Source organism: Alosa sapidissima, chromosome 1, assembly GCF_018492685.1.
Source record: "Alosa sapidissima isolate fAloSap1 chromosome 1, fAloSap1.pri, whole genome shotgun sequence".
NCBI classification, from domain to species: domain Eukaryota; kingdom Metazoa; phylum Chordata; class Actinopteri; order Clupeiformes; family Clupeidae; genus Alosa; species Alosa sapidissima.
This window is the reverse complement of record NC_055957.1, coordinates 9,233,281-9,257,445: the sequence shown is the minus strand read 5'-3', so window position 1 is coordinate 9,257,445 and position 24,165 is coordinate 9,233,281. Positions and strand designations below refer to the sequence as shown.

General features: G+C 42.5%; 1 protein-coding gene across 3 annotated transcripts; it reads right to left on the bottom strand.

Annotated features, from left to right (window-relative positions):
• Positions 1-991: 991 nt before the first annotated feature.
• mast3a (microtubule associated serine/threonine kinase 3a) lies at positions 992-24,084 on the bottom strand. 3 transcript variants are annotated; one of them, XM_042093981.1, is made up of 28 exons: positions 23,874-24,084; positions 21,841-21,872; positions 21,151-21,183; positions 18,988-19,070; positions 18,731-18,803; positions 17,414-17,489; positions 16,397-16,548; positions 15,863-15,938; positions 15,189-15,398; positions 13,679-13,780; positions 13,452-13,584; positions 13,125-13,186; positions 12,865-12,950; positions 12,330-12,538; positions 12,080-12,218; positions 11,843-11,975; positions 11,513-11,678; positions 11,262-11,363; positions 11,030-11,152; positions 10,795-10,904; positions 10,309-10,487; positions 9,528-9,649; positions 7,336-7,533; positions 4,853-5,073; positions 4,589-4,711; positions 4,345-4,481; positions 4,020-4,204; positions 992-3,817 (listed from the first exon to the last, which is right to left on the bottom strand). In XM_042093981.1, the coding sequence occupies exons 1-28, from the start codon at positions 23,910-23,912 to the stop codon at positions 2,997-2,999; spliced, it is 4,125 nt and encodes a 1,374-aa protein (XP_041949915.1). In that variant the 5' UTR covers positions 23,913-24,084; the 3' UTR covers positions 992-2,996. The 3 variants fall into 3 exon arrangements, with proteins under 3 accessions (XP_041949915.1, XP_041949935.1, XP_041949925.1); XM_042094001.1 differs by lacking the exon at positions 21,151-21,183 and having other exon boundaries at positions 23,874-24,083; XM_042093991.1 differs by lacking the exons at positions 21,151-21,183; positions 21,841-21,872; positions 23,874-24,084 and adding an exon at positions 20,239-21,121.
• Positions 24,085-24,165: the final 81 nt, after the last annotated feature.

Genomic DNA, 24,165 nt, shown 5'->3' with positions numbered 1-24,165 from the left:
TTTTGATTGTGAAATCTAAATATATTGTTCATTTCAGTGAATTGATAACCATCTTTAACTGCTTTGCAGACTGTTTGTCTGGTTGACTAGGCTATGTTTTTAAACCTAAGTAGTTATCCCAGGTTGAGTGGACATAACAAATTCAGAGTTGTTAGGTTTGCCAAAAATGCTGTGTCTGCATGCACTTTATGAGACCGATAGACATCTAGACAGACAGTGCAGCATAAACCTGTTCCCACATGCTACTTTTAGCCGCTGTACAACTGACAACCCATGTCCAAGATTGTGACCGATTGATATAATCGCCATATACCCTCTCAAAATGTATTTCTGATCTTCCGAAATCGACAGGAGAAAAGACAGAACTTCAGAGATGTTTGACAAAAGTGGGTCAGGCTGGCACCAGCATAAAAACTATTGACTAGTGTAGAATATCCTCACAGAAGGTGCTGTAACTGCCTGTGAAGTTGCAAATACACACTAGCCTTGACCTGGTTGTACCGGTCCTGGGGCCAGACATGCATATTGTGCAGTCCTGGGTTTGAGTGACAGAGTTGTCCCCAAATCTGTGTCTGCATGTCATATTGGAGAGGAAGACACTGCAGAGCTCCAGCAAGCCGCATTACCTACCACTAATCTGATTCTGTGCAGTTGATAATTTCAGTCCACGATTCACTATGGCAGTAATGATTCATCAGTGCGAGAAGTCTTGGTGCAGTGCTGTACTTTGCCATTATGCTTTTCTTCCCTTGCAGGTCAACATTCATCGTCCAAGCTGCTGTATACTAAAGAAACTTCAGATCTAATGTACATTTACGTAATGAATTCAGAAAGCAAAAAAACCCAAAGAAAGTGCCATTTTTCAGGGAACTGTCTGCTCCACACGATTGATCATCTATGAATCAATCGATTCCTTCATTGATGTCGAAGATTTATGCTTAGTTAGGTGAAATTTAGGCATTGTTAATAAATAAAACCATTAGTGCTGAACTGATTTTGGGGTAGTTCATTTATTGTCAGCATTGTTCAGACAAGGAGACAGAAAACCACATCACCTTTCGTCAGGGCACAGCACACCTACAAAGGCTAGTGTATGAGACGGACGTAAACATTACATAGATGTACTAGTGGTGGATAAATATCTCACACTGGAGCAGGTGAGCCTGGTTGCTATAACCAGTCAGACAGAGTCAACTGCAATACTCCAAGCATTAATAGCAGTTTGTGTTAAAACAGTTTCCATTTGTGCATCACAACATGACAAACCCAAAACTCAGACAGACATGATAAACAACTTAAAAAGTGATTAAACCAACATTCATAAAGTTCACTTAACTGACCCCAGAGTTAGGCATACTTCTATATGGTGAGAATACACCTGTGCACATTTTCTAAAATATTCCAAACAGTGAAACAAAGTCTTCACCACTACAGTTTACATTACACGTAACCCAAAATCTCCATGGTGAAATAACCACTGTCAAACAAAACATAATTGTGCTACATTCCATTTTCAGATGGACAGAAATGGCTAAGAAAATGGGAGTGACTGATTATTTTTAAAATGTAGCCTCATAAATAATGCATAGTTGTCACACAGGCAGTGAATCCATTCTAATGCTGGTGGATCAGTTCTGCATATGTTATTGAGTCTTAACATCTTTTCTGATGAACAAAACTGTGAGGACAATTCAGAGGGCATCAATAACGGCAACAGAATTTAGAGTGGAGTGAAAGTGGAGAGTATTTTCAGTTCAATGACAAATACTGAACATAATTATGCAGAAATGTGTGTAATAGCCTACCACTAAAAACGGTTTGTTATATATGCATGTTAAACAAAACCATTTAAATAACCGTAAAAACAAAAATAAAAACAAAGTCCTTGTTAACAATTTCAAGGTACTTCAGGTAAAATGATTAGCATCAAATTTTACATTAGAATGTAAACATTTACCGACACCCAGTAGTTACATAGCTAAGGACATAGTCATGCATGTCTTGTTCTAAATAGTTAGATGCAGAAGGAAGATGCACAGGAGATAATTACAGATAATATCACTACAGCAAACATAATCAGTTCTTAATTCCCCATTTTACCACCTAGAACATTTGACTGCCACTAACAATGTTCTCAAAACTATGTTTGTGCCAGCAAAATATCTGCCGTCATCAAGCACATCTGACTGAATTAATCATGTGCTGAGGGATTGGTAATGTCATATTGGGTTTGGCTCAGACATGGCATTTCATGTTCTTCATATTCACCTAATTTAACATTCTGGTACATCTGGAGCATTTTGTATGGACAAAGGTCACATCACACCACCCTATTTCATAGGCACCTGGATTTAACACTTAGAGATGGGATACATACAAAAAACCTACAAAAGAAAAAGGAGAACAACTATGCTAGGAGGGTAGTCATTTCATTTGCTAAATCAGAGTGGAAATGGATGGAAGACATACCTGCAAACAGAGTTATTGGTATTAATACGTTTCAAAATCTTTCCATCATTTGTTATTCATCTTATCTTTCTGATGAAAGTCAATATGAAAGACAAAATGCAAACATCCTCATTAATTAGTCATGTTGATGTTAATGTAGCCATGAAAACAAGAATAGAATGACCTATGAGCAGGACCATGGGCATGTGTGCAATTTATCAACAAGAAATCCATATCACTTTCACTTCCCAGTTTTAACGATTAAGGTATTAAACTGTTAAGAATAATAAATAAATGTATTTTATTTTCCTTAAAAAAAGTAGGGAAATACAAAAATGTATTCTATATGCTACACTTCCACTAATCAAAACGAGTAGAACCCAATTTTGGCACATCTTTCATTCACTGTGTTGTAACAAACGTTCAAAATGACCTCTTCTATTATCTACCTAGCATCCCCTAAAAGTAAGCTTTCATCCACAGCTCCAATCATGTGGAAGCCCCTGATTTAGTGTGTCATAGTCTGATTTATCCCCAAGCGCTAAGCTCTACCGGCTGCCCTTGGTCGGTCCCTGTATTGCACTCTTCTGGAGTTTGGTACCACGGTTTGGGCTTTTCTCTGTACAGGTTTCTCCCGGTCGGTCTGATGTGATCCACGCTGCTGCATACCGTGGCAGACTGCTTGGAACGGCGGCGGAGGGCATGGTGACCAATTCCTCTTCTTCCTCTTCCTCGTTGGGGTCGTCGAAGCAGACCTCCCGAACGGCCTCCTGTTTCTTAAAGGAGTCCCGACGATCCGACAAGTTCAGTTTTTTCATGACGACCACGTCGCTGGAGCGCAGCCTCTGGCTGCCCAGGAACCCTCCCTGCCGGGCGTGGTCGCCCACGCAGACGAACCCGGAGGCCACGTCGCCGCCACAGTCGCTTAGGCTTTCGCTCTCGGCCAGGGGGGCATCCATGGTGTGCCGCCGCGTGGCGTAGGCCTTCTTGTCTCCATAGTACGCACCGGAGAGTTTCTCGGCTGACTGGACCCTGTTGAGCAGTGGCGAGCGGGGCGGTTCCGCGCTGCGGGGACGCACCGGCTGCCGGGGGATGGTTGGCGGGGAGAGGGTTTTCCCGTGGTGGGAGTGGAGGCTTTTGGGGAGCCCTACAGGGAGGGACGAGGGGGAGCACTGTGGGGAGAGGGGCTGTGTGGACGCCGGGTTGCAGGCCAGTGGCGAAGGGGGGATGCTGCTGGTCGACTTGCAGCGGCCGGCCTTGTTGAAGCGGATCTTGGAGCCAAGGACGTGCAGAGAGCTCGGTCGGCTCTGAGGTATGGGCGAGTTGGGCGAGCTGGAGCCTGGAGAGGAGCTCTGAGGAGAATTGGAGTCTGGAAAAGAGATCACAAAAAACACAGGCACTCACAGACACACCCCAAACGCTAGCAGACATTAGCTTTGTAGTGGTAACAGTTCATGCACAAATCGCAACTCAACATAACAAAAATGACCTATAACAGAGTAGTTGAGGCCTCCGCTATATTGACACATTTCATCTCTTGTGCAGCACCTCAAGACCGGTCTGCATCTTACCAGCGGAGTAGTCAGGTGCCGGGCTCCTGCACGGTGTGTTGGGTCCCGGAGACAGGCTCTGCGTGGGAGAGTCCGACAGGCTGTCGCTGGGCGACGCAGAGTGATGGAAACCAAAAGAGAAGCTGCGGCTGTTCTGGAGGGTGGGGTTGTGCTTCGGGAGCTTTTTCAAGAGGCTCCGGCGTTTACTAGCACACGCACAGAAAAACAGGTGCATTGATGGAAATGTGAAGTGCATTCTGTGCGAACGATAAACCACTATTTCACAGAGCTATGATTACAAAAGACTGCAAAAAAAAATGAGAATGTGAAAGCTTTCTTAAAATACCTTTCTTGACCTTCCTTCCTTCTGCTCTTCTTGCTGCGCTTCGCCATCTTGCCTTTGTAGCTGGCCTTTCTGGCTGGCCCGACCTTGATTGAGGTATTCTCCAGAGCAGTTGTCTGCAGTGTAACTTTACTCCCACTCTACATGCACATAGACGTGAATATAATCAATTTGTTAAAAAATGTATTCTTCTAAAAAAAACCCTCAAATCAGGCCACATTTTGTTGTCGTGACTTTGCTCACGTACCTTCAGCAGAAGCTCTACCACATCCGTATGCACCAGACCCTGGATGCACTCTCCATTCACATGAGTGATGAGGTCCCCAGCCTTCAGTCCTGCTTCATGGGCTGGGCTGCAGTCTTCCACACTCTGGTATCACAATGCAGAGAGCAAGACACAACCTCAGGCAGAGGACTAAAATACACCCAGTTCAAAAAGAACATATTGTACACGATGCATCTACCCCAACAGTAGCAGTGTTGTTCCCTGCCGCCCTCCAAGGACACTCACCCAGACCATGTGGTGAACCGTGTACACGTCAGTGTCTCCCATGTAGACACGGATGGCCCGCAGAGCGAAGCCGTACTTCCTGCCCGAGCTGTGGATGATGATGGGCGGGCGAAGACAGACCGCGCTCAAGTCCCGGCTGGGAGAGGAGTCCCGTGAGGATGGGTTGGAGGAGAGCGAGTGGGAGGACATGGGGCTTTTCGGGAGGCCTCCTGCCATCTCGTCTAAAGAGAGAAGCAGGGCGAGACGACAGCATGAATGGCATGGGTAGATAGGTCCACACTTATTGTGTACGTATTATTGCATGCAAACATCCAAACAAACATGGTGCGTTGCAGATGTACTCGGAGGTCGTAATTCATAAAGTAGGAAGGAGTTTCAATTGGATTTTACGCTTTTTCAAGCCAATCAAATTTGTCACATTCAGCGATCATCTCCTCACAACCACTAGCTGCCCATTCCGTGAGTACAACGGTCTCTATAGGCAGCCCAGGGGCCTATTGCACAAAACTAGGATAAGGGATTAAGCCGGGATATCTTGGTTATCCTGGCTCAATTTATCCATGATCCAGTTGCACAAAAGCGGGATGGGGGCAGCAGGATATGTTAATAGGTCACCATGGCATTATTCTGTGGAGCTAGCCTGCTCCAGACCAGGCTAAGTTCCAATATCTATTTAATCTCATCCCTTATCTCAGTCAGCAGTCACTACAAACGGAAACCAATAGTTATTCCACTGTCCACTACACATTGTTATCACATATAACTAGACCCACTGTCATTATTTAAACGTTTGTGATCATTAATTAACTTTTACATATCGCCATTCCCGACCTGTCATGCAACAATGTGACGTCACGGGAGCGCCGTAACCATTTTGCGCGTGGTGGTCGCGACACTAGTTGCAATATTCTCCTAAACAGAGGTGTTGCTGTTTGTTGCTGTTGTGAAAAGGCTATTGCTACCTACTTAACACCGTATAAGAAGCAATGAAGCCATTCTAGTTGCCATGGTGAATCAGTGAATCTGATCGGTGGCGGGGTCTATTTGAGGGAGCTGTTAGCGCGCACTTATCCACGATAGATTCATCAAGTCAGGTGAAACCTGTGTCTGTTCATCCTGGTTTGGTCTTTGTGCAACCAATTAAGCCTGTACGCTCGTGTTTTGGATTCACTGAACGCAGCTCAGTAACTTATCCCGGATGTCTTAATTCTGCTTTTGTGCAATAGGCCCCAGGCTCCGAAAACAGGAAACAAACAAAGTGTGGGCAGCCTGTCCCCCAAACAAAAACAAAACCCTGCATGGAATATCTCTGGGAAAACTGAAGGTAGGGGTGAGCTACCTTTTTGCGGTGTTTCGTTTGGACCTTAGTTAAAATATAAAAGTATTTTTTTGCACAAAAGCGTCTGTTAATACATTTAAACATAAACACAAACACTTGCGACTTTCTGTGAAATCCCTGACTGCACCTTTAAGTCAAAATTCCAACTTGGCAAGTTGAAGAAACCAATATGGCTACACCCATCAATAATAAATGAAAGCCATAGAAATGTACTGTTCATTACCGATTCTGTCATATTTGTATTTAATTAAATCAGTAGGTATAATAATGTCCAACTTCTAGCTGTAATCATGTTGCTACAACGCTTGTAAGCATTAAAGTGTAATGCATTTTGAAATGTCATCGCTAATCCAGTAACAACCGGCAACAAACAACTCCTAAGAAATGGTTAGCATCAAATGGTAATGGTTACAACTGGAATGTGGTGTGTGGAGTGTGACGCAAGTCCCCAGCTCCCAGTAATCACTTTTGAGGCAAATGGAACAGGGAAACGTAAGCTTATACCAGCGACCATAACCAAGACAACAAAAATAATCTGACATTTTTGTCAGATTCCATTCTATATATTGAGGGGCAGCCGTGGCCTACTGGTAAGCACTTCGGACTTGTAACCGGAGGGTTGCCGGTTCGAACCCCGACCAGTAGGCACGGCTAAAGTGCCCTTGAGCAAGGCACCTAACCCCTCACTGCTCCCCGAGTGCCGCTGTTGTTGCAAGCAGCTCACTGCCTTGGGATTAGTGTGCGCTTCACCTCACTGTGTGTTCACTATGTGCAGAGTGTTGATAAATGCAGAGACCAAATTTCCCTCACGGGATCAAAAGAGTATATATACTTATTCTTATACTATATCTCCTGACAGCAGTGTTAAATATATGTGAAAATGTGTTAAATGTATTTAATGTTATTTAATATATTTACACAATGCATATTCATTTTCTATTCTCCCATCCAGTCATGTGTTGCTAATCACTAGTGCAATCTCATTCCATGCTTTTCTATTCCAAGACATAAAACCATGGGGTTTAAAGATCATTTAATAACTCTAAAAACATCCACACTAGAGATGTTACATTTGAGTTCTTCATGTCGGTAGTGGGGCCCAGGTGCATGCCCAGGGGGGGAGCGTGGCAAACAGCAAGCCTACCTGGTGTGACTACGAGAGAGAGGCCAGATGCTGAGGCTGACTTAGGAAGTTTGCATCCAGGAGGGAGTCTTTGTTTTTCTGGAGTCTCCAGCTGCTGGCCAAGGCGGCGAGGGCCCCTATTATCTCGACGAGGCGAGGGCCTAGTACCGGTGGAATTGCTGCGCAGACGGATGCGGCGTAGGTTGGTGACAAGACCCTCTAACAAAACAAATGTACAGAAAACACACACAGAAAACAAAATGGATTAAGACTATTAGTATTCCAGGCAAAACAAGAAGAAAACCCTTTGACACATAGGGCCCTAATTTAAATGAGGAGCAGTGCAAGGACATGTGTAGGAACTAAAGCTATCGTGTGGTTTTTAAACTAAAGCTATCGTGTGGTGTGTGGGTACATTGAACTGATCCACTGATGTTTGATCTCAGGATCTTGCTCATTGTATTAAATTAGCAAACAGGTTTGGCCACATTATCAAATTAACTTCAGTAAGACTTTAGATTTCGCTCTTTACCAACCTGATAAATTAGGGCCCACAAGAATGATTTTTTAATAGCCTTGAGTTGAAAAACTCATGACAACATATGTACATTTTAATCTTTAATTTTACCCCCATTTTTCGTTTTTACCAACATCTTTTATTACAAGGCTAACCTAGCAACAACTGGGCAAACCAGCTACACAGACCAATCAGAGCCAAATCAGTCCTGCACAACCATCCAATTGTAAAATCTGTTGTGTAAGAATTCAGCTGAAACTAAATCATGTGGAGGGGCCATTGTCAGGGGGGAGGGGTCCCTCTCTCTCTCTCTCACACACACACACACATTACTTCCAGCTCCACGAACAGGCACAGCTTATATAATATCCCTCCCTCGTCTAGATTCGGTCAGTTAAGTGACTAACAATAAACATTTTGTCAGTTAAGATATGAGGATTTCACAAGACTATGCATTGCTCACTATGCACACTGCATTGAAACACACTCTTTTCTAGGTGAAAAACACATTGGAATAGAAAAGGTCATTTCTGCTAGCATTTTTTTTAATTATTATTTTACATTAGGCATTTGCTTTATGTGTCTGAGATGTTGAGGACCCACAAAAAATATCCATTACCATGGGAATTCTCGCAGGAGACAATATCAATTGGCAATGAGTAATGATGCATGTTACTTTTGCCCCTTGCATTGCGGGGAACCAATCACATCTGTGTATCTGATCAGCTAAACAGATGGCAGTCGTAGTGTTAGTATGTATACGTATATATATATACATATACACACTTATTATACAAGCTATATATATATATATATATATATATATATATATATATATATATATATATATATATATATATATATATATATATATATATATATATATATATATATATATATATATATATATATATACACATATACACACTTATTATACAAGCTATATATATATATATATACACATATACACACTTATTATACAAGCTATATATATATATATATATATATATATATATATATATATATATATATATATATATATATATATATATATATATATATATATATATACACACATATACACACTTATTATACAAGCTATATATATATATATATATATATATATATATATATATATATATACACATATACACACTTATTATACAAGCTATATATATATATATATATATATATATATATATATATATATATATATATATATATATATATATATATATATACACACACACTCTTTTGATCCCGTGAGGGAAATTTGGTCTCTGCATTTATCCCAATCTGTGAATTAGTGAAACACCCTCAGCACACAGTGAAGTGAAGCACACACTAATCCCGGCGCAGTGAGCTGCCTGCTTCAACGGCGGCGCTCGGGGAGCAGTGAGGTGCCTTGCTCAAGGGCACTTCAGCCGTGCCTACTGGTCGGGGTTCGAACCGGCAACCCTCCGGTTACAAGTCCGAAGCGCTAACCAGTAGTCCACGGCTGCCCCCTCCCTTGGTGCACCCCCACCCCCCCCGAACCAGTAAAAGAAGTTCAAAGTTAAATTTTTGATTTTAGAATAAAAACAAATGTGTGCGCTAATGCTGCTCTCTACATCTCTCTTATTACCCATTCAGAATAGGCTAAGCCCATGTGCACATACAAATGGTACAAACTGCATAGTAAAGAGTGGCCTCTGACCTTCATCCTCAGTTGCAAGTGGCAGGCGTGTCGGCGTAGTGTCCAAACTCTGACTGTTCATCACCTTTGGACTTCCACTCCTCTCTGACGGAGAGGAACTGGATGCTGCTCTGGGACGAGGGCTGAAACACAGATGGGATTCACACAAACGCAAAACAGTTAACAAACATTTGGAAATTCAAATTCAGAAATTGGAATGCTTACAAAAGATTCTTGCTGACTGCTGTCTAGGGATGTAACGATTACCGGTATAGTGGTAAACCGCGATAAAAATGTTGACGATAACAATTACCGTTTTCATTTAAAATATCATAATTATCGCAATTGATTACCACAGTGTGGAAACCGTGTGTTTAATCCTTCCCAGCTTCATCCGAGCCTGCTTTTGACATACAGTAGGCCTGGTACAATGAAAAAAAATGTGTACCCTACCGATTCTGTTGTCTAATTGATGGATTTAACTGCGATTCAGATTAGGTTACACCTGATTTTAAAAGGCGAAACATTTTCACCGCAAAACGTGCACTGTATCATGTAGCCACTCTGCGTCTTTTTATACCGCAATAATACCAAAAAACTATAATTTTGGTCACTATAAGCGTGAGGTTAAATTTTCATACTGTTACATCCCTACTGCTGTCTTGGACAAACAAAACCACCCCATACTTGTGTGGCCATAACAAACAGGAGTCATGAATCCACAACACAGCAGAAAATGCCCCTTAATAACAGTCCTTCATATAACTTTGAAATGTTGAGATTCCCACGTCTTAATACTCACCCTGCTGCTTTGGGTCCACCCTGATAGGCATCACTGGAGAGGCCCAGCAGAGAAGCGTCTCCTCTGAACGGAGAGGGCTGACCATCCCACCGGTCCTCCTTCTCCTCACTGCAGCTGCGCTCCGAGGAGGACAGGCTGAGATTGGATGGGGACGCCAGGTATTCGGAGCTGCTATACACCTGAGAAACACACATGTGCGCACAGTCGGTCTCTCAAAAACGCACAAAAGAGGCCCGCTGAGCTGCGTGAATTCAAACCACTAGTCAAACAGCTGTGCCTGGACATTGTTGACAGTCATTGAGGATTTATGTGAAATGATGAAGACCAGGGGTGCGTTTCCCAAAACCATAGTTGCTAACCTGTTAGTTAGTTGGTTGGTAATGGGAAATTGCATTGCAACCAACAAAGTTGCTAACTTCGTTAGCAACAATGGTTTTTCGGAAACACGGCCCAGGATGCGAGTATCACAGAGGATGACCATCTCACCTTGAAGCGATGGGAGCATGATGAGAACTTCTTGATCTCCTGGGAGGACTCGTCGTCATTGGTTTCATCGTCATCGTCTGAGCCGGTGTGCTGGTATCGGTCTGACCGAGCTGTGGACCGGCACAAGCAAAAAGTGTAATGGAAGCAGCAACACTGACAAATGCCCACACACACACACACACACACAAACACACACACAGAATGCTGTCATTTACAGGTCTCAGGCTCCACCTACTGTCAAAATAGCTTGTGTCGTCTTCGGTCTCCAGCTGTGGAACAAACTCCGCTTTCTGCCGCAGCAGTCCATTCCAGTCCAGGCCCCGGAAGAATATGTGATGCTTCACCTCCCCTGTTCCTCCTGCCGGCCACACACAGATAGAAGACACTCAGTCAGGGCCAACACAAACAAACACACACACACACACACTTCAAAGTGTTGGGGCTGCCGTGCTGCCAGTGAAACTCACCAGTTCCCAGGCGATCGAGGGGGCTCTGCTTGAGCAGTTTGGTGATCAGATCTTGAGAGTCAGCAGGAAGAGAATCATCTCCCTCTGGCCACATGATATCATCTACGTGCAAAAGATAAGTGCAGAGATAAATGCCTTGACCATACACATGTTTCCGACATGACACCATGAGGAGGTAGTGAAGCTGGTTCTTGGTTGGATGGTTGCTGAATGGGGTTTAAATTAAATGGAACATCAGAAGTGTTACTCACCACTGACAACCTGCCCAAACAGTTCCTCAGGTGTGTCTCCAAAGAAAGGGACACAGCCCACCAAGAACTCGTACAGAATGATGCCCATCGACCACCAGTCCACCGGCTTGCCATAGCCCTGCCTAAGAATCACCTCTGGAGCGATATACTCGGGAGTCCCACAGACCTGCCGTGTTTAAGGCGAGAAAGAGGGTGAGAGATAGATAGATTAGATAGATGGAGAGATGGAGAGATAGATAGAGAAATAGATAGAGAGAGAGAGAGAGATAGATAGATGTTTTTCTATGCTATGTTTCTGAAATATACAGCATGCACAGGGCAGATGCTCACCTGTTTATCAATGAACTCCCTCGTGTCCTTCTCGATATGTCCTTCATACAGGTTTGTAGTCATGTTCATCAGCCCGATTTTTGACAAACCAAAGTCAGTGAGCTTGATGTGTCCCATAGATGTGATCAGTAAGCTGAGAACAGAGTGAAAGGCATCAGTGTAGAGCAAGCATTCCATCACAAAGATAAACTGTAGCTATACCATATCACCACATCTGATGTTCCACTCAGAACTCACTTGTCAGGTTTTAGATCCCTGTGCACTATGCCATAGTTGTGAAGATATTCCAGGGCTAGAACAGTCTCTGCAAAGTACATTCTAGTCATGTCGACAGGGAGAGGTCCCATGTTCTTCAGCAGATTGGCACAGTCCCCACCTGCAAATGCATGGAGACAACATGACTAAACCAGACCGGTACCCAAGAGATGGTCCTAAAGAAGAGACGAGAAGTGAGGTGGGTCCAGAGGAGAATGAAAATGCTGCTTGCCTTCCACGTACTCCATGACCAAGCAGAGATGCCGCCGGGTCTCAAAGGAGCAGAACATGCTGACCACAAATGGGTTCTCCGCAAACGTTAGGATGTCTCGCTCCACGAACACCTGCTGGATCTGATTCCTCAGGATCAAGTTCTGCCGGTTTATTTTCTTCATGGCAAACCTCTGCCGGGTCTCCCGGTGACGCACCAAGTACACAGCACTGTTAAAAGAGAACATGTTTATTTATGCTCAAATGTGAGGGGAAGTGAGGGCAAAAGGAAATTAATCCAAAGGATGGAATAGCCGAGGTACCACACAAACACTTTGATATTTTATGATCTCTGCAGCCCTATAAAATGACACTTCTATGTGCGCTCATGCTGCTTTGCATCGCTGTGCTGCATTGACTTTATTCAAATCTTAACTGACCAACACACAGTGGCTACATTTCCCAAAGCCCTCAACCGACATGACTTGACCAGTGCTTGTGGTCACTAGCTCTCCAATAGGTGTGCATACACAGCAGTGTCAAAGGAGTCGTCTTACCCGTAGGCCCCATTACTGATGAGCTTAATGGTCTCAAAGTCCCTCTCCAGTGGTTTTCGTCTGGGAGGGGTACAGCCAAGCCGGTTCTAAAGGCGCCAAACAGGACACAAAGGACCCCCTTATAGTGATGCATCACTACAAATAGCCTAGCCTACAAATAGCCTGATATCTGAACAAGAGTCTGTCTTCATGCCGAGTCTCTGACTGCCACTCTTGAATGTCAGACACATGACTCACGTCTTTATCACTGTTCCTCTTACCTCCAGAGTGTCACTGGACTCCTTCACAGTGCTTCCCGAGCCGTCTTGAAGATGCACCATTTCTAGAACAACAGCAACAAGACCACACCGTGAGGAACGTGCACCTGCTTCACACTGGCCAGCGGGAGTCACCATGAACCGCACAATCTGATTTTGATCTAAATTCAATTAATCTCAGTTTACATGTCCCTCTCCAACTCTCAGAAAATGACATAACCTTAACCACCTACTACAGGAGTTGGTGTGTCAACACTTTGGACTGGTACAGTACATCCTCATAGGTCATCTGCAACATGAAGGAGAGCAACCAGAGGTGGCTCATTTTACCTTCCAGAGGGTCCCTGGTGAGGCCGAGCTGGCTGATGATGTAGCGGGGTATGTCCGTCTTCACTCCTTGGCCCTCTTTGGCATGGTCCTCAGCAGCCTCGAGGCGCTGGTAGAACTCTTCCGGGTCAAACTCCTGTCAGTGAATGAGTAATATTGTGTCAGGATGTTGTCAACGCCAGACAGCCAAGTCCACAGTGTATGTGAGCCGATCATTTGTTTCCACATACCAGACATTCTAGTAATCTTGCAGGTCTTGATATGATGATGAGAATCTTCTTCACAAGTTTACTGATGATGCCCACCTCTTCACTTTCAGAACGTTCATAAGCCTGAAAAGAAAAATGTCAAATCCAAACAGTCAGCTACCAGTAAACCAAAATGAGTAACCATGAGCAGTTACATAAACAGACCTAAATACAAAGGAACAGGTCAGTGATCAGTTGACTTGAAAGACCGCTTTTACCAGATACAAGGAACTTAAAATTATATATGTCTTCCTTGCCAACACTTTACAAGGAAGTTATGTTCAAGAGTAGATGAAGAACCACTCACAAGACTGGAAATAATCAGTGATATAGTTCTCACATGGAACAGGAACACGGAACATCAGAGGGGGTATTCAGTAAGAGATAACGTACAACACGGCGTTCGGTTCACAGAAATATATGCGCGTTTGAGGCTGTAAAACGGCCCTGACGTGCAGCGGAGGGGCGTTTAAACCTCGTAAGTGCATTCATTTGGAGTTCATTATCCCGCTTATTCCACTGTTGCCACTTGTGTGGTGTTCATTTCCTGTTACAATTTAAACGTTTTAATCGCTAACACTGTCTGGTTTGTAGAACTACTTCTTTCAGACACATATCAACTAATTTCTCAACTTGAAGGACAAATTGCCGTTACTAGTTCTAAATGGATGGTTGCTATGGCCAAAGGCCAGTCGTTAGTTCCATCTCTCCAGTTGTCAAGCGGGCATATCCCAGGATTCTGATGAACCTTAACTTTGAAACATCGCTATTTTACTCAGCCTACTGCCATCCAACTGGCTAAAAGCCACCTCCGTCATATGCTACAATGTTGCCATGTTCTGAACGTCTGTATTTTACAGCTCGGATGCATAGTGACAGTTCATTTAAACTCCACAAGGAGTTTGGCGAATTAATATACGAGTGTGATATGGCCAAAAAAAAATATGGATCTACTTTATAAGTGTGCAAATAACATAAGGTTAATACACGTTCTAAAGAACGCAGAACAATGGGAAATTCAACTAAGCAGTGGAATAAAGGTAAATATTCAATGACAACAAAGCCTGTCTGTTAGCTGTTATAGATCAGCTTTACTACATCTTTAGCAGTCTTTGATGCATTCCTACTGCAGACTCTTCAACACACTGAAAGGCACTAAAAGCCTGATCAATCCAGAGAGAGGTACAAATGGAGAGAAGGAGCAAATTTACAAACCAGTTTAAGCTGTAATAGATACTGCATGTAGTTCAAAACTATAAACCTATTTTATAAAACTATAAACCTAAGGCAAAAACACCCTCTCCCACTCTCACACACAGGCAGATTCAAAGCCTTCCCTGACTTTTCACAGTGACAATGCCTTCATTAAGAATGATGCTCCCCAAGTTGGGGGGAGTGTGGATGTAGGGGAGTGTGGATGTAAGAGTGTGTGTGTGTGTGTGTGTGTGTGTGGGGAGGGGGGGGGGGGGGGTCATCACCCTGGCTCTCTCACCTCGTGCAGGAGCCTCTCCAGTTTCTCCTGGAGCTCCACAAAGTAGCGGGAGGTGATGAGGCCCTCCTGGGACTTCTCCAGGCAGTCTCTGACCAACTCCACCAGCTGGTGCTGGATGAACCCCAGCACGCCATCGGCCAGGGGCAGAGCGCTATCCGGGCAGCAGTCGGCGAGGACCGCCAGCAGGCGACCCTCCATCTGAGCCGTGGCCTGAGGGAGAGGGCCACACTCATGTGAGGCATCACGCTGCAGCACCGACACTTAACACAACACTGATACCACCAGCTCCAACAAAAACATCAGCATGTGCTAGGCCTTACACCATGTGCACAATTACACTGGACCATTAACACTACAACGCTATTTATCATGTAGCTAACATAATAGCTACAGTGTTCAACCATTACAATATTGAAGAAATGCTTCTGGTATATCACACTGCTAGCCATTATACATTTCTACTTTACCTTTAATACTCTGAATTCAAACCTTCAGCAGAACATTTTCAACTTTTTAGATTGCTTACTCTTTCTTGAAACAGAGACTATAAATGGAGAGTTGACAAAGCTGTTGTGGACCAGGTGGATATGGGACCAATGTTTCAAATACTAAGTGCACTGACGCAGTAAAATGCAATGCTGTATCCCAACTAGCCTGGGGTGGTAGCCCTTTACCTTTGGGAATCGCTCCTTGTAAACATGATTCATCATGACAATCTCATTATCGAATGACCCACATGTGCGTCCAGGGCTGTAAAAAGGACAACAACAAAAAAAAAAAAAAATCAAATATTTCCAGCAGGAAACAACTAATATGAACAGGATCTTCATCTTATGTAAGGTAGGAGCAACATCTATCCTGTTATTTCATTCTCAGTTGTGTTTACAGACATAAAGAGCATGAGGTTCTGAGGATCTGGCCCTTCTGTGTTTGAGCATGTGCATACAGTCCTTCTCATGAAATGTTTAACCAAACAGGAATGCTGGTCGTAATGATGTCAATACCCCTCCCTTACAACAGACTGGTTTCCCTTTCTGATTTGTCAATCACAGCTGTAGGCAAAATCACTAAGCCAAACCAGAAACCTTTATTACACTTGCTAAACCTGAAATTCCTGATGCAATACCAATACCCTAGCATCAACTAACTAAATTTGCTTAACTGCAGCACGGTACTATGGGAGATCCCATGTCCTTGAGCGCACTGACCTGAGACTGCGCGAGCGGCGAAGAGGTGGAGGGTGCTGGGCCTCCTCATCGGCCACACTCTCATTGCTGAAGTGCTTGGAGAGGAAGCGCAGCTCGTCCAGAGTGGGCTGAGAGGGAAACTGGTGGAGCAGCTCCTGAGAAGAGGACAGGGACTGGAGGAGAAAAAGCAAGGGGAGAAGCATGCATCACTAACAGCAACCACTCGTCAAAATGCTTGACTGCTTTTCAGAATTGTCGTTAGACGGTCACAGAAACCCACATTCATTGAGAGTTCTTTTTTGTCTCTTGTGGTGAGCCATATGGCATCATGACATTTTCTTTTGGCAAGTCAAAATTGTTAAGGTCTTCATTGCTGTGCTCCATGAACAAGTCTCGAAGCAGACATGGTGGATTTAAAACACATTAGCAACATGCTAAACCTTCCATGTATAGATGCCTATTATTTTGTGGGAACCGAGTCTAAATATGCCTGAGGTTGAGATCATCATTTTATCCATAACTGGCCTCAGGTCTCATGGGATGCCTGCCACACAGACTGGAATTTCAAAACAATCCCTCAGGCCCAAGCTCAGATATCACCAGAGGAGAATGAGAGGCAGTGCATATGACAGGATAACAGCTTGAAGGAGGAAACCAGAGAAGACTCTGTGCTTCCCGCTACATAAAGACTTCACTGACAACAGCTCAATGGCACATTGTTGAGAGATGGTGACCTCATTGTGGGTTCCATGCATTACGATATAAAACTGCAAAGCAAAGAGAGGGCTTGTTTTTGGTCAACTTTCTCTCGACCATCATCTACTATATTCATAGCTGTTTAGCACATAGGCCCTTGTTTTTCCTATAACATTTTAAAAAGTTCCAGATTTTCACATGGCCCATGAAATGAGCAGGCAATGGCAGTAACAAATTGCCTCTTCTTGGTAGAATGAGCATTGTCAAAGAAACCGATTTCTGAGTTCACCTTAACAATGGACAGTCAAAGAGGCTACACAGAGATCACCACATTCCACTCACAGAAACGGAGGAGCTGGTGGGGTTGGTTCCATAACCCGAGGACAGGGAGGCCACTGACCATCTTCTTGCATCCGCTCTATAAGAAACCACATGAAGATAAAAGAAATTGAGTTTAGCCTTCAAGCACTGGGTCCCCTAAAATCTACACATCTGAAAGGAGTCTGCTTCAATGGAAAGCTTGCAAAACACTAGTGGGGAATTATTATCAGTCATCTAAATAGAAATTAACAGATATGACGAAGCACTTTCTTAGCAGGAAACGCCTTTCTGTTAGCATGTGTGAACAGTACAATGAGAATAACATACAATACTAAAGTACAATAACAATACTAAAGTACAATAAAAAGACACAAAGGGTAGATAATCATTATTCAGTGAGTCATGGCAAACAAGAGTACACCTGTGTGCCCTCCAGTCTATATGGGCCAGAAGCGGTTGTTTTCCTGCAGCCAGCGTCAGTGCTAATGGATGGTGGTTAAGCTCCTCTCATGTAACCGATTAAGTTAAGGTGTGGATAGCAAGTGGCGTTAATTCCACTACAGAGGCTTGTGTAATATGTTTAGAAGTGAGACATCGACTAACATTTCTGTGAATAAACATAATGAATTGAGTAAGGATGGATATGATTTTCAACATATTTCTCATGTACATGGAATGGATTGAGTCCATATCAAAATTACTGAGAATACATCTGCTTAAGAAACCTTCGTATGTAATGACATTTACTGTTGCTTCAATTATCTTCAAGAACAGAGAGCTTGATACAATTAGTATTTGACTCTGTCCAACACTTTTTGAGATGTTATGTTTGTATATTGACATGCTAAGGGATTAATCAACATAACATCTGACTGAGGTTTGGGAGCAAGGGCCTGAGAACTACTGCAATTTCCTGTTACATGGAACTGATAACAGGGAATGAGTTTTCGTCCCATAATCGCAGCAGCCTTGAGTAAATAGGCTGTGCACCGATTTCTGGGTAATTGCTACAACAAATATCAAGTCCCTAGGTCCTCAGGGTAATGTGGTGGCCTGCTTCAGTTTGAGATGCAAAACCTAACACAGAGGATGTTTCTGCTGCACTGCTGACCTTCAGAAAGAGCAGTGGACACCTCGGGATAATGCCACACTTACTGTAAGTGGAGAAAGTCTCCTCTAAAATGTACACTGTGGTCCTTACATCATTCCATGTTGGGCAATTTTGGAAATTTAACATTTTAAAGTATGAAATAATTGATTTAATACTGGTAACAAGCTTTTTAAGGTGCAATGCCGCTACAATAAAGTAAACAAATAAAAGTACAAAACACATCTTACTTTCGTATGAAGGGGAAGTTGACTGATGCGCTGCTTGAAACATTTCTTGGACTGTCTGATGGACTACCACCAGCTGAAAGGAAACATAGTAAGATTCATAATTGTGGGCCTAATTAGACCATTTACATGTATGAATGCAAAGCTCTGTTTCAGGCACATACAGCTAAACTATAAAAAGGTACATCTTAACACTTTTTAGTGAAAGACTTCCAAAGTTTTATTTTCCATCTTGACTGAATAGATAGCATGATCATTACCTGTTTGGAAAGGTAGAGGAGACAACGGCCGAGACAGTGTTGGTGAAGGGGTCCCAACTGCCAGGCTTTTCCTTTTGTTTTTACTGTTGGCCCAAAAGGTACACATTTCAGGATACTCTTATGTCTACTATGTCTAATCCCACACATGAGCAAATTAGTAGACTGTTATGTAGTCCCCATAAGAAAATCTGTACACTGTGCCATCTTTGAACTCATGCATGCAATATCAAAGGGAATGACCTAAAACTAAGGAGATGGAAGATTTGACATAGCTTGACATTTTTAGGTCAGCATGAAACATACCAAACAAGCAAACTCTGCAAAGTCTAAAATCATACTGAAATAGGGGAACTGGGATAGGATTTGAAGATTTCAAAGTAGGCTACCTGTAGTCTGTCTGGCTCTTGAGCTTAAATTAACTGATTAGAATTTTACAAGACATGCATGAAACTAGAGAGAATCAGGCTGAATCTGGGCAGAAAAAAAAATCTAAAGGGGGCCTTTAGCGATCGCCTAAGTTGATTTCTCTTGCCATGTAAATCATTGGCGATTGGCCTTTTTGACTGTCCAGTGATCCTAATTTCTAATAACAGGACAACAAAATGCCTGCTAGTGCTACGTAAAAAAACATATTGTTAGAGCAAAGGCTACAAGTGTTTGTAGCCTACACCATGTAAAGGCGAAATTATCGCCGTCCCTTACCCAAACACCATTCAGACAAGGTGAGCTTTGTGCAACATATACGGTCGCATTCAAATATGCAAGGTGACCAACGCACAAAATAGCCTTACATAAGAAGTGTTTAAATGGAGCATTGGTTTTGTACGACTATGAAATCCTTCAGAATGAACAGTAAAGCTTTTTGAGGAGGGTGGGGTGGGGGTGAGGCTGGCCACCCCAAGACGATGCATACAAAAGCGCGTGTGCTTGCAATGGCCACGTTTACTCGTTTGGAAACAAAACAGGGCGGATGTAAAATAGCTATTGGTTAAGGCGCACAAAGAACATCCACTCGAACTCGTCCACAGAACGAATTTCAACTAACATTCGCAATGAATAAACATAATAACGTTTGTTAAAACGTAGGTCAGCAATTATTATAATCTACTTTGTTATCTAGGCTACCCAGAACAAACTTCAGGTCTACGCGCAAGTTAGCCAGCCAAGCTAAAAGCAAGCGCATTTCAATTTTAATGAATAAAATGGTGGTTAGTAGCATGGTATGTAACTGATAAAATAGTGGTTAATTACCCTTTATTGCGTTTTAGTAACGCTCCCGTCACCAGCTGGCTTTTATAACTGGAACACACTGTCCAATAATTTCGATCGGACATGCTGTCGAATGGGAAGAGGCGACACTTTTCCCGACGATTTCATAAAAATACCATTAATTATCCAGGTCCAAAATTAGTAAATCCAGACAGAAGATGGGAGTTTTGTAGTCAGAGTTTCAGAACTCGGACGAGTAGACTCCATCACGTAAGAAATTTGAGTAGACAGGCGACTTGTGGCAAGAGATGCCATCATCGCGTTATTTCTTTCCAATGACACATAGCACCCAAACTGCAAAAGAAGTCCTAGTTCTCTCGTCTGACGCTTTAAAAAGTATCCTCTGAAAAGTTACAAAACACTGTATCACCTTTGGCGGTCTCAATATAGTTGCATGACTATTACAGTAGGCTTACAAACAAGACGATTTCACCAGCTAACACTAGAAAAACATGTAGGAGGAAGTTGTCACCGAAGGATGTTGCCTTTGAAAGGAGATCATAGAGTTCATTCGGATAGGCCCTACGTCACATGCCACATTTCTGCTCAATGGTAGTGTGTGTAGCATGTGTTGCATGTGTAAGCCTGATACATTCGACCATAAAGTAATCACAACTGTTACAAGTCACATTTCCTCTTGTTCTTCTTCTTCACTCAGTATTATTGTTTGGGGTATGTGTGCATTATTGTGTCAGTAAGGCTGAGAAAATGAATCGATTAATCAATTAGTTGTCAATTAATTGCCAACTGTTTTGGTAATGGTTAATCAGTTTGTGTCATTTTTTTAAGGACAATATCTATAAACCCTCTGATTGCAGCCGTTTAAACTTGAATAATGTCAGCTTTATTTAAGTGCTCCGCAAATAGGCGCCAACATGAAACACGGTCACTTACCACGCACATGCCGAAATGTTTAACTGGCAAGCCCTGGATAAACAATAGATTTTATTGAGTGGCACCAACAAAATAGACAGTAGACCTAAACCAAATATCCCGGCAGTATGGACAAAGCGCTTTACTCTTCTAAGACAGTAGACCTACACCAAATATACCGGCGGTATGGACAAAGCGCTTTACTCTTCTAAGACAGTAGACCTAAACCAAATATCTCGGCAGTATGGACAAAACAAGGCATTTGAGGACATAATGATTAGTTGCAGCCCTAAGTATCAGGAAATGCTGCTCCCCCCCCCCCCCCCCCCCACTTAATTTTGCATAGTCCAAAGTGAGGATGACCATTTCAGTGTGATATCCTATGTTAAATGTTGGTGATCAAACATGATTAAATGAGGTGATTAAAAACTGGTTTAATGTCTACCGTATCATTCCCAAGTACAACCATAACATTTGTTTTTTTATTTTAATAAAAATACAGTTTCACCCACTTTATTCAAATTTGTAAGCAACATACAAATCAAGGAGAACAGGTTTAGACTCTTTACGGTTACAGGCAATCCTGGGGTTAGTTAGATATAAGAGCTCTTAAAGGTTCTAAAACATTTTAACATCTTGCTTTGCCCGCACTCTGATTGGCAAACAGATTTAGTGGACCTTAGTGATTGGGTTCATTTGTAATATACTCACATATTTCCTCTTCGTGGAAGGCTTAACTCTTTCTGAAAAGATAAGAAACATGGCCTGATTTTACTATATCTCAAAGAGACAATAAAACATAATGCCTGAAACAATGTTGGTCAATTGTTATAGGCTCTCAAGAATGTAGACGCACTAATGAAGATGAGCTATATTGTGAATGGCCTAGACCTACCAACTTTCTTTTTCCTTCAGGGTATGTAGTAGAGGTAGACTGATTAATCGGTCGATTTTTGCCATTTTTTTAAATAATCGCATCGGCCGATATCCGAGTATATTAAGCCAATTACCAGTCTGGCGCATCCGCAAACAGCCTAGTGTGGAACACATATGACGCATACTGCCCATTTTGTCAATTAAATTACCAGCAGAACTTTTGGGTACAATGTTTTTCCTGGGAGAAAAGTGAAAGGCTTAGATTCCTCTTATATCATTCTTGATCATGGAAATAGAGGAAAAAACAGCCAGATATTGGCAAAAAATAAATATTGGCTGCATATATCGGCCATTAGCTGACCCTGATTTCTAAAGAAAAGATTGGCATCGGCCATTGAAAAACCTGTATTGGTCAACCTCTAGTCTGTAGATGCTGAAAAAGTGCCAAAAAGTGAGCCAGTCTTAAATTCTAAATTTAACCAGCAATTGTATGCTATAAATCATGTTGAGCCAAACATACATGTGACTCTGTTAAAGTTAGGAGCAGCTAATCCTGTCCAATTTAATTCTCCTGTTAATAATACCTCCTTAATAACTAAATCATGTTTTGCCAATAATGCTTTTAATGGGCCAATTCGATAGTGATACAGCTTTGCAAAGTATTGCTTAATTGTGTCGTTACAACACTAACTTTGAAAAGCCAATTACACAACTCTCTCATTAGTCCATCTTAAGGTTAGCTAGAGAGTAAATTACAGGTTACAGTGAGACAGTGAGTTTATACGTGCATCATCAGTGTATTTGTGAAACAGAGGCAGAGACATATGGTGGCAAACCATAGAATTGGTTAAATTCACTCACAATAGAACAGGACAAACTAGTTCCACATGTTACAACCCCCCCCCACTCACCCACACATAGAGACAGACTGAGACAGAGAGAAAAAGAAAGAGAGAGAGAAAAAGAAAGAAAGAGAGAGAGAAAATGAAAGAAAGAAAGAAAGAAAGAAAAGTATGGGAGAGTGTGTTCTGAATCTCTCACCACATGTGGCCACTCTTCTGCATCATTGAAATCCTTGTGATTTGGTTCTTCAGACTATGGCCTATAGTCTACTTTTTGTTCTAGCCTACAGTTAACACTAGGCCTATTATGAACATCTCAGCTGTAGCCGAGTTATAGGCGCCAACCTTTAATGAGGACCATACATAATATTTTTAAAAATCTCTGTTAATTTCAACTGTGTGTAAGGACTATCTGTGGGCCTAGCATTAAAATGGCAACTAAAAGAATGCAAATCAAAGGGGATAAAAAATAATATAAAATCGCACATCACCATGGCAACTGGAAATGGGAACAGGCACCTAATACCTCATTATTTCTATGGATATAATTTGTTTGGAGAAACTGGGCTACATCATAGTGAGCAATTTGTAGGTCAATCTTATGATTCATCTGAGTCAATTGCTCAAGAGGTACAAATATTTTCATATTATTAAATGTGTGTTCTGAACGTAGCCTATCCGCTGAGATAGTAGCCTAGTGGTGGTGCCACCGCCTTGCGCTTTTGGGTCTTGGTCTTAATTAAATGGGCAACTACACATTCTGAAATATTGCTCAATGCACAGAACATTTCCCAGAATTCCGTAAAGAAGCAAGATTAATCGGTGCTTTCTGTAGCCAGGTAGACCTAAGATACACACACAGTAGCATCATTCACGAGCAACACCGGGTGGAGGCTATCGGAAAATGCAGCGAAATATTAAAAGCAGGTGTCTTAAGACGGATGGTAAATAGCATTCTAGCAACTGGCTGCTGAATTAATTTAAAGGGCGGTAAGCTGCAAATATGCGACAATCTTTGCGCCCTACCTGGAGTCCACGCCGTCTGAGTATGTTTGGTTCGTCCATTGTAAAACAGTCAACCAATTGTCTCCTTTCAAAATCTAGTCCATTGCCTTCCAATGTTGCACATCAATTTGGCTGAAAGCAATCCACAGTTCACTGCACAGCAGCATCTATAGGCAACCGGAGAGGGTCTCGTTATTTCGAACATGCCGGAGTCACCTGACCTCATGAGGATTTTAATTGGTAGACCAATTCAGACGATTCCTCCAATAGCGGCCGAGCAAAATTATTTTATGACGCATGAAAATGCGCACAA

Coding starts and splice junctions, on each gene's coding strand:
- mast3a (XM_042093981.1), bottom strand. CDS start 23,912: ATGGACGAACCAAACATACTCAGACGGCGTGGACTCCAG. Junction 18,804..18,987: donor TCCTCTACCTTTCCAAACAG/GTAATGATCATG, acceptor GTTTCCTTTCAG/CTGGTGGTAGTCCATCAGAC. Junction 13,585..13,678: donor CAAGATTACTAGAATGTCTG/GTATGTGGAAAC, acceptor ATTCACTGACAG/GAGTTTGACCCGGAAGAGTT.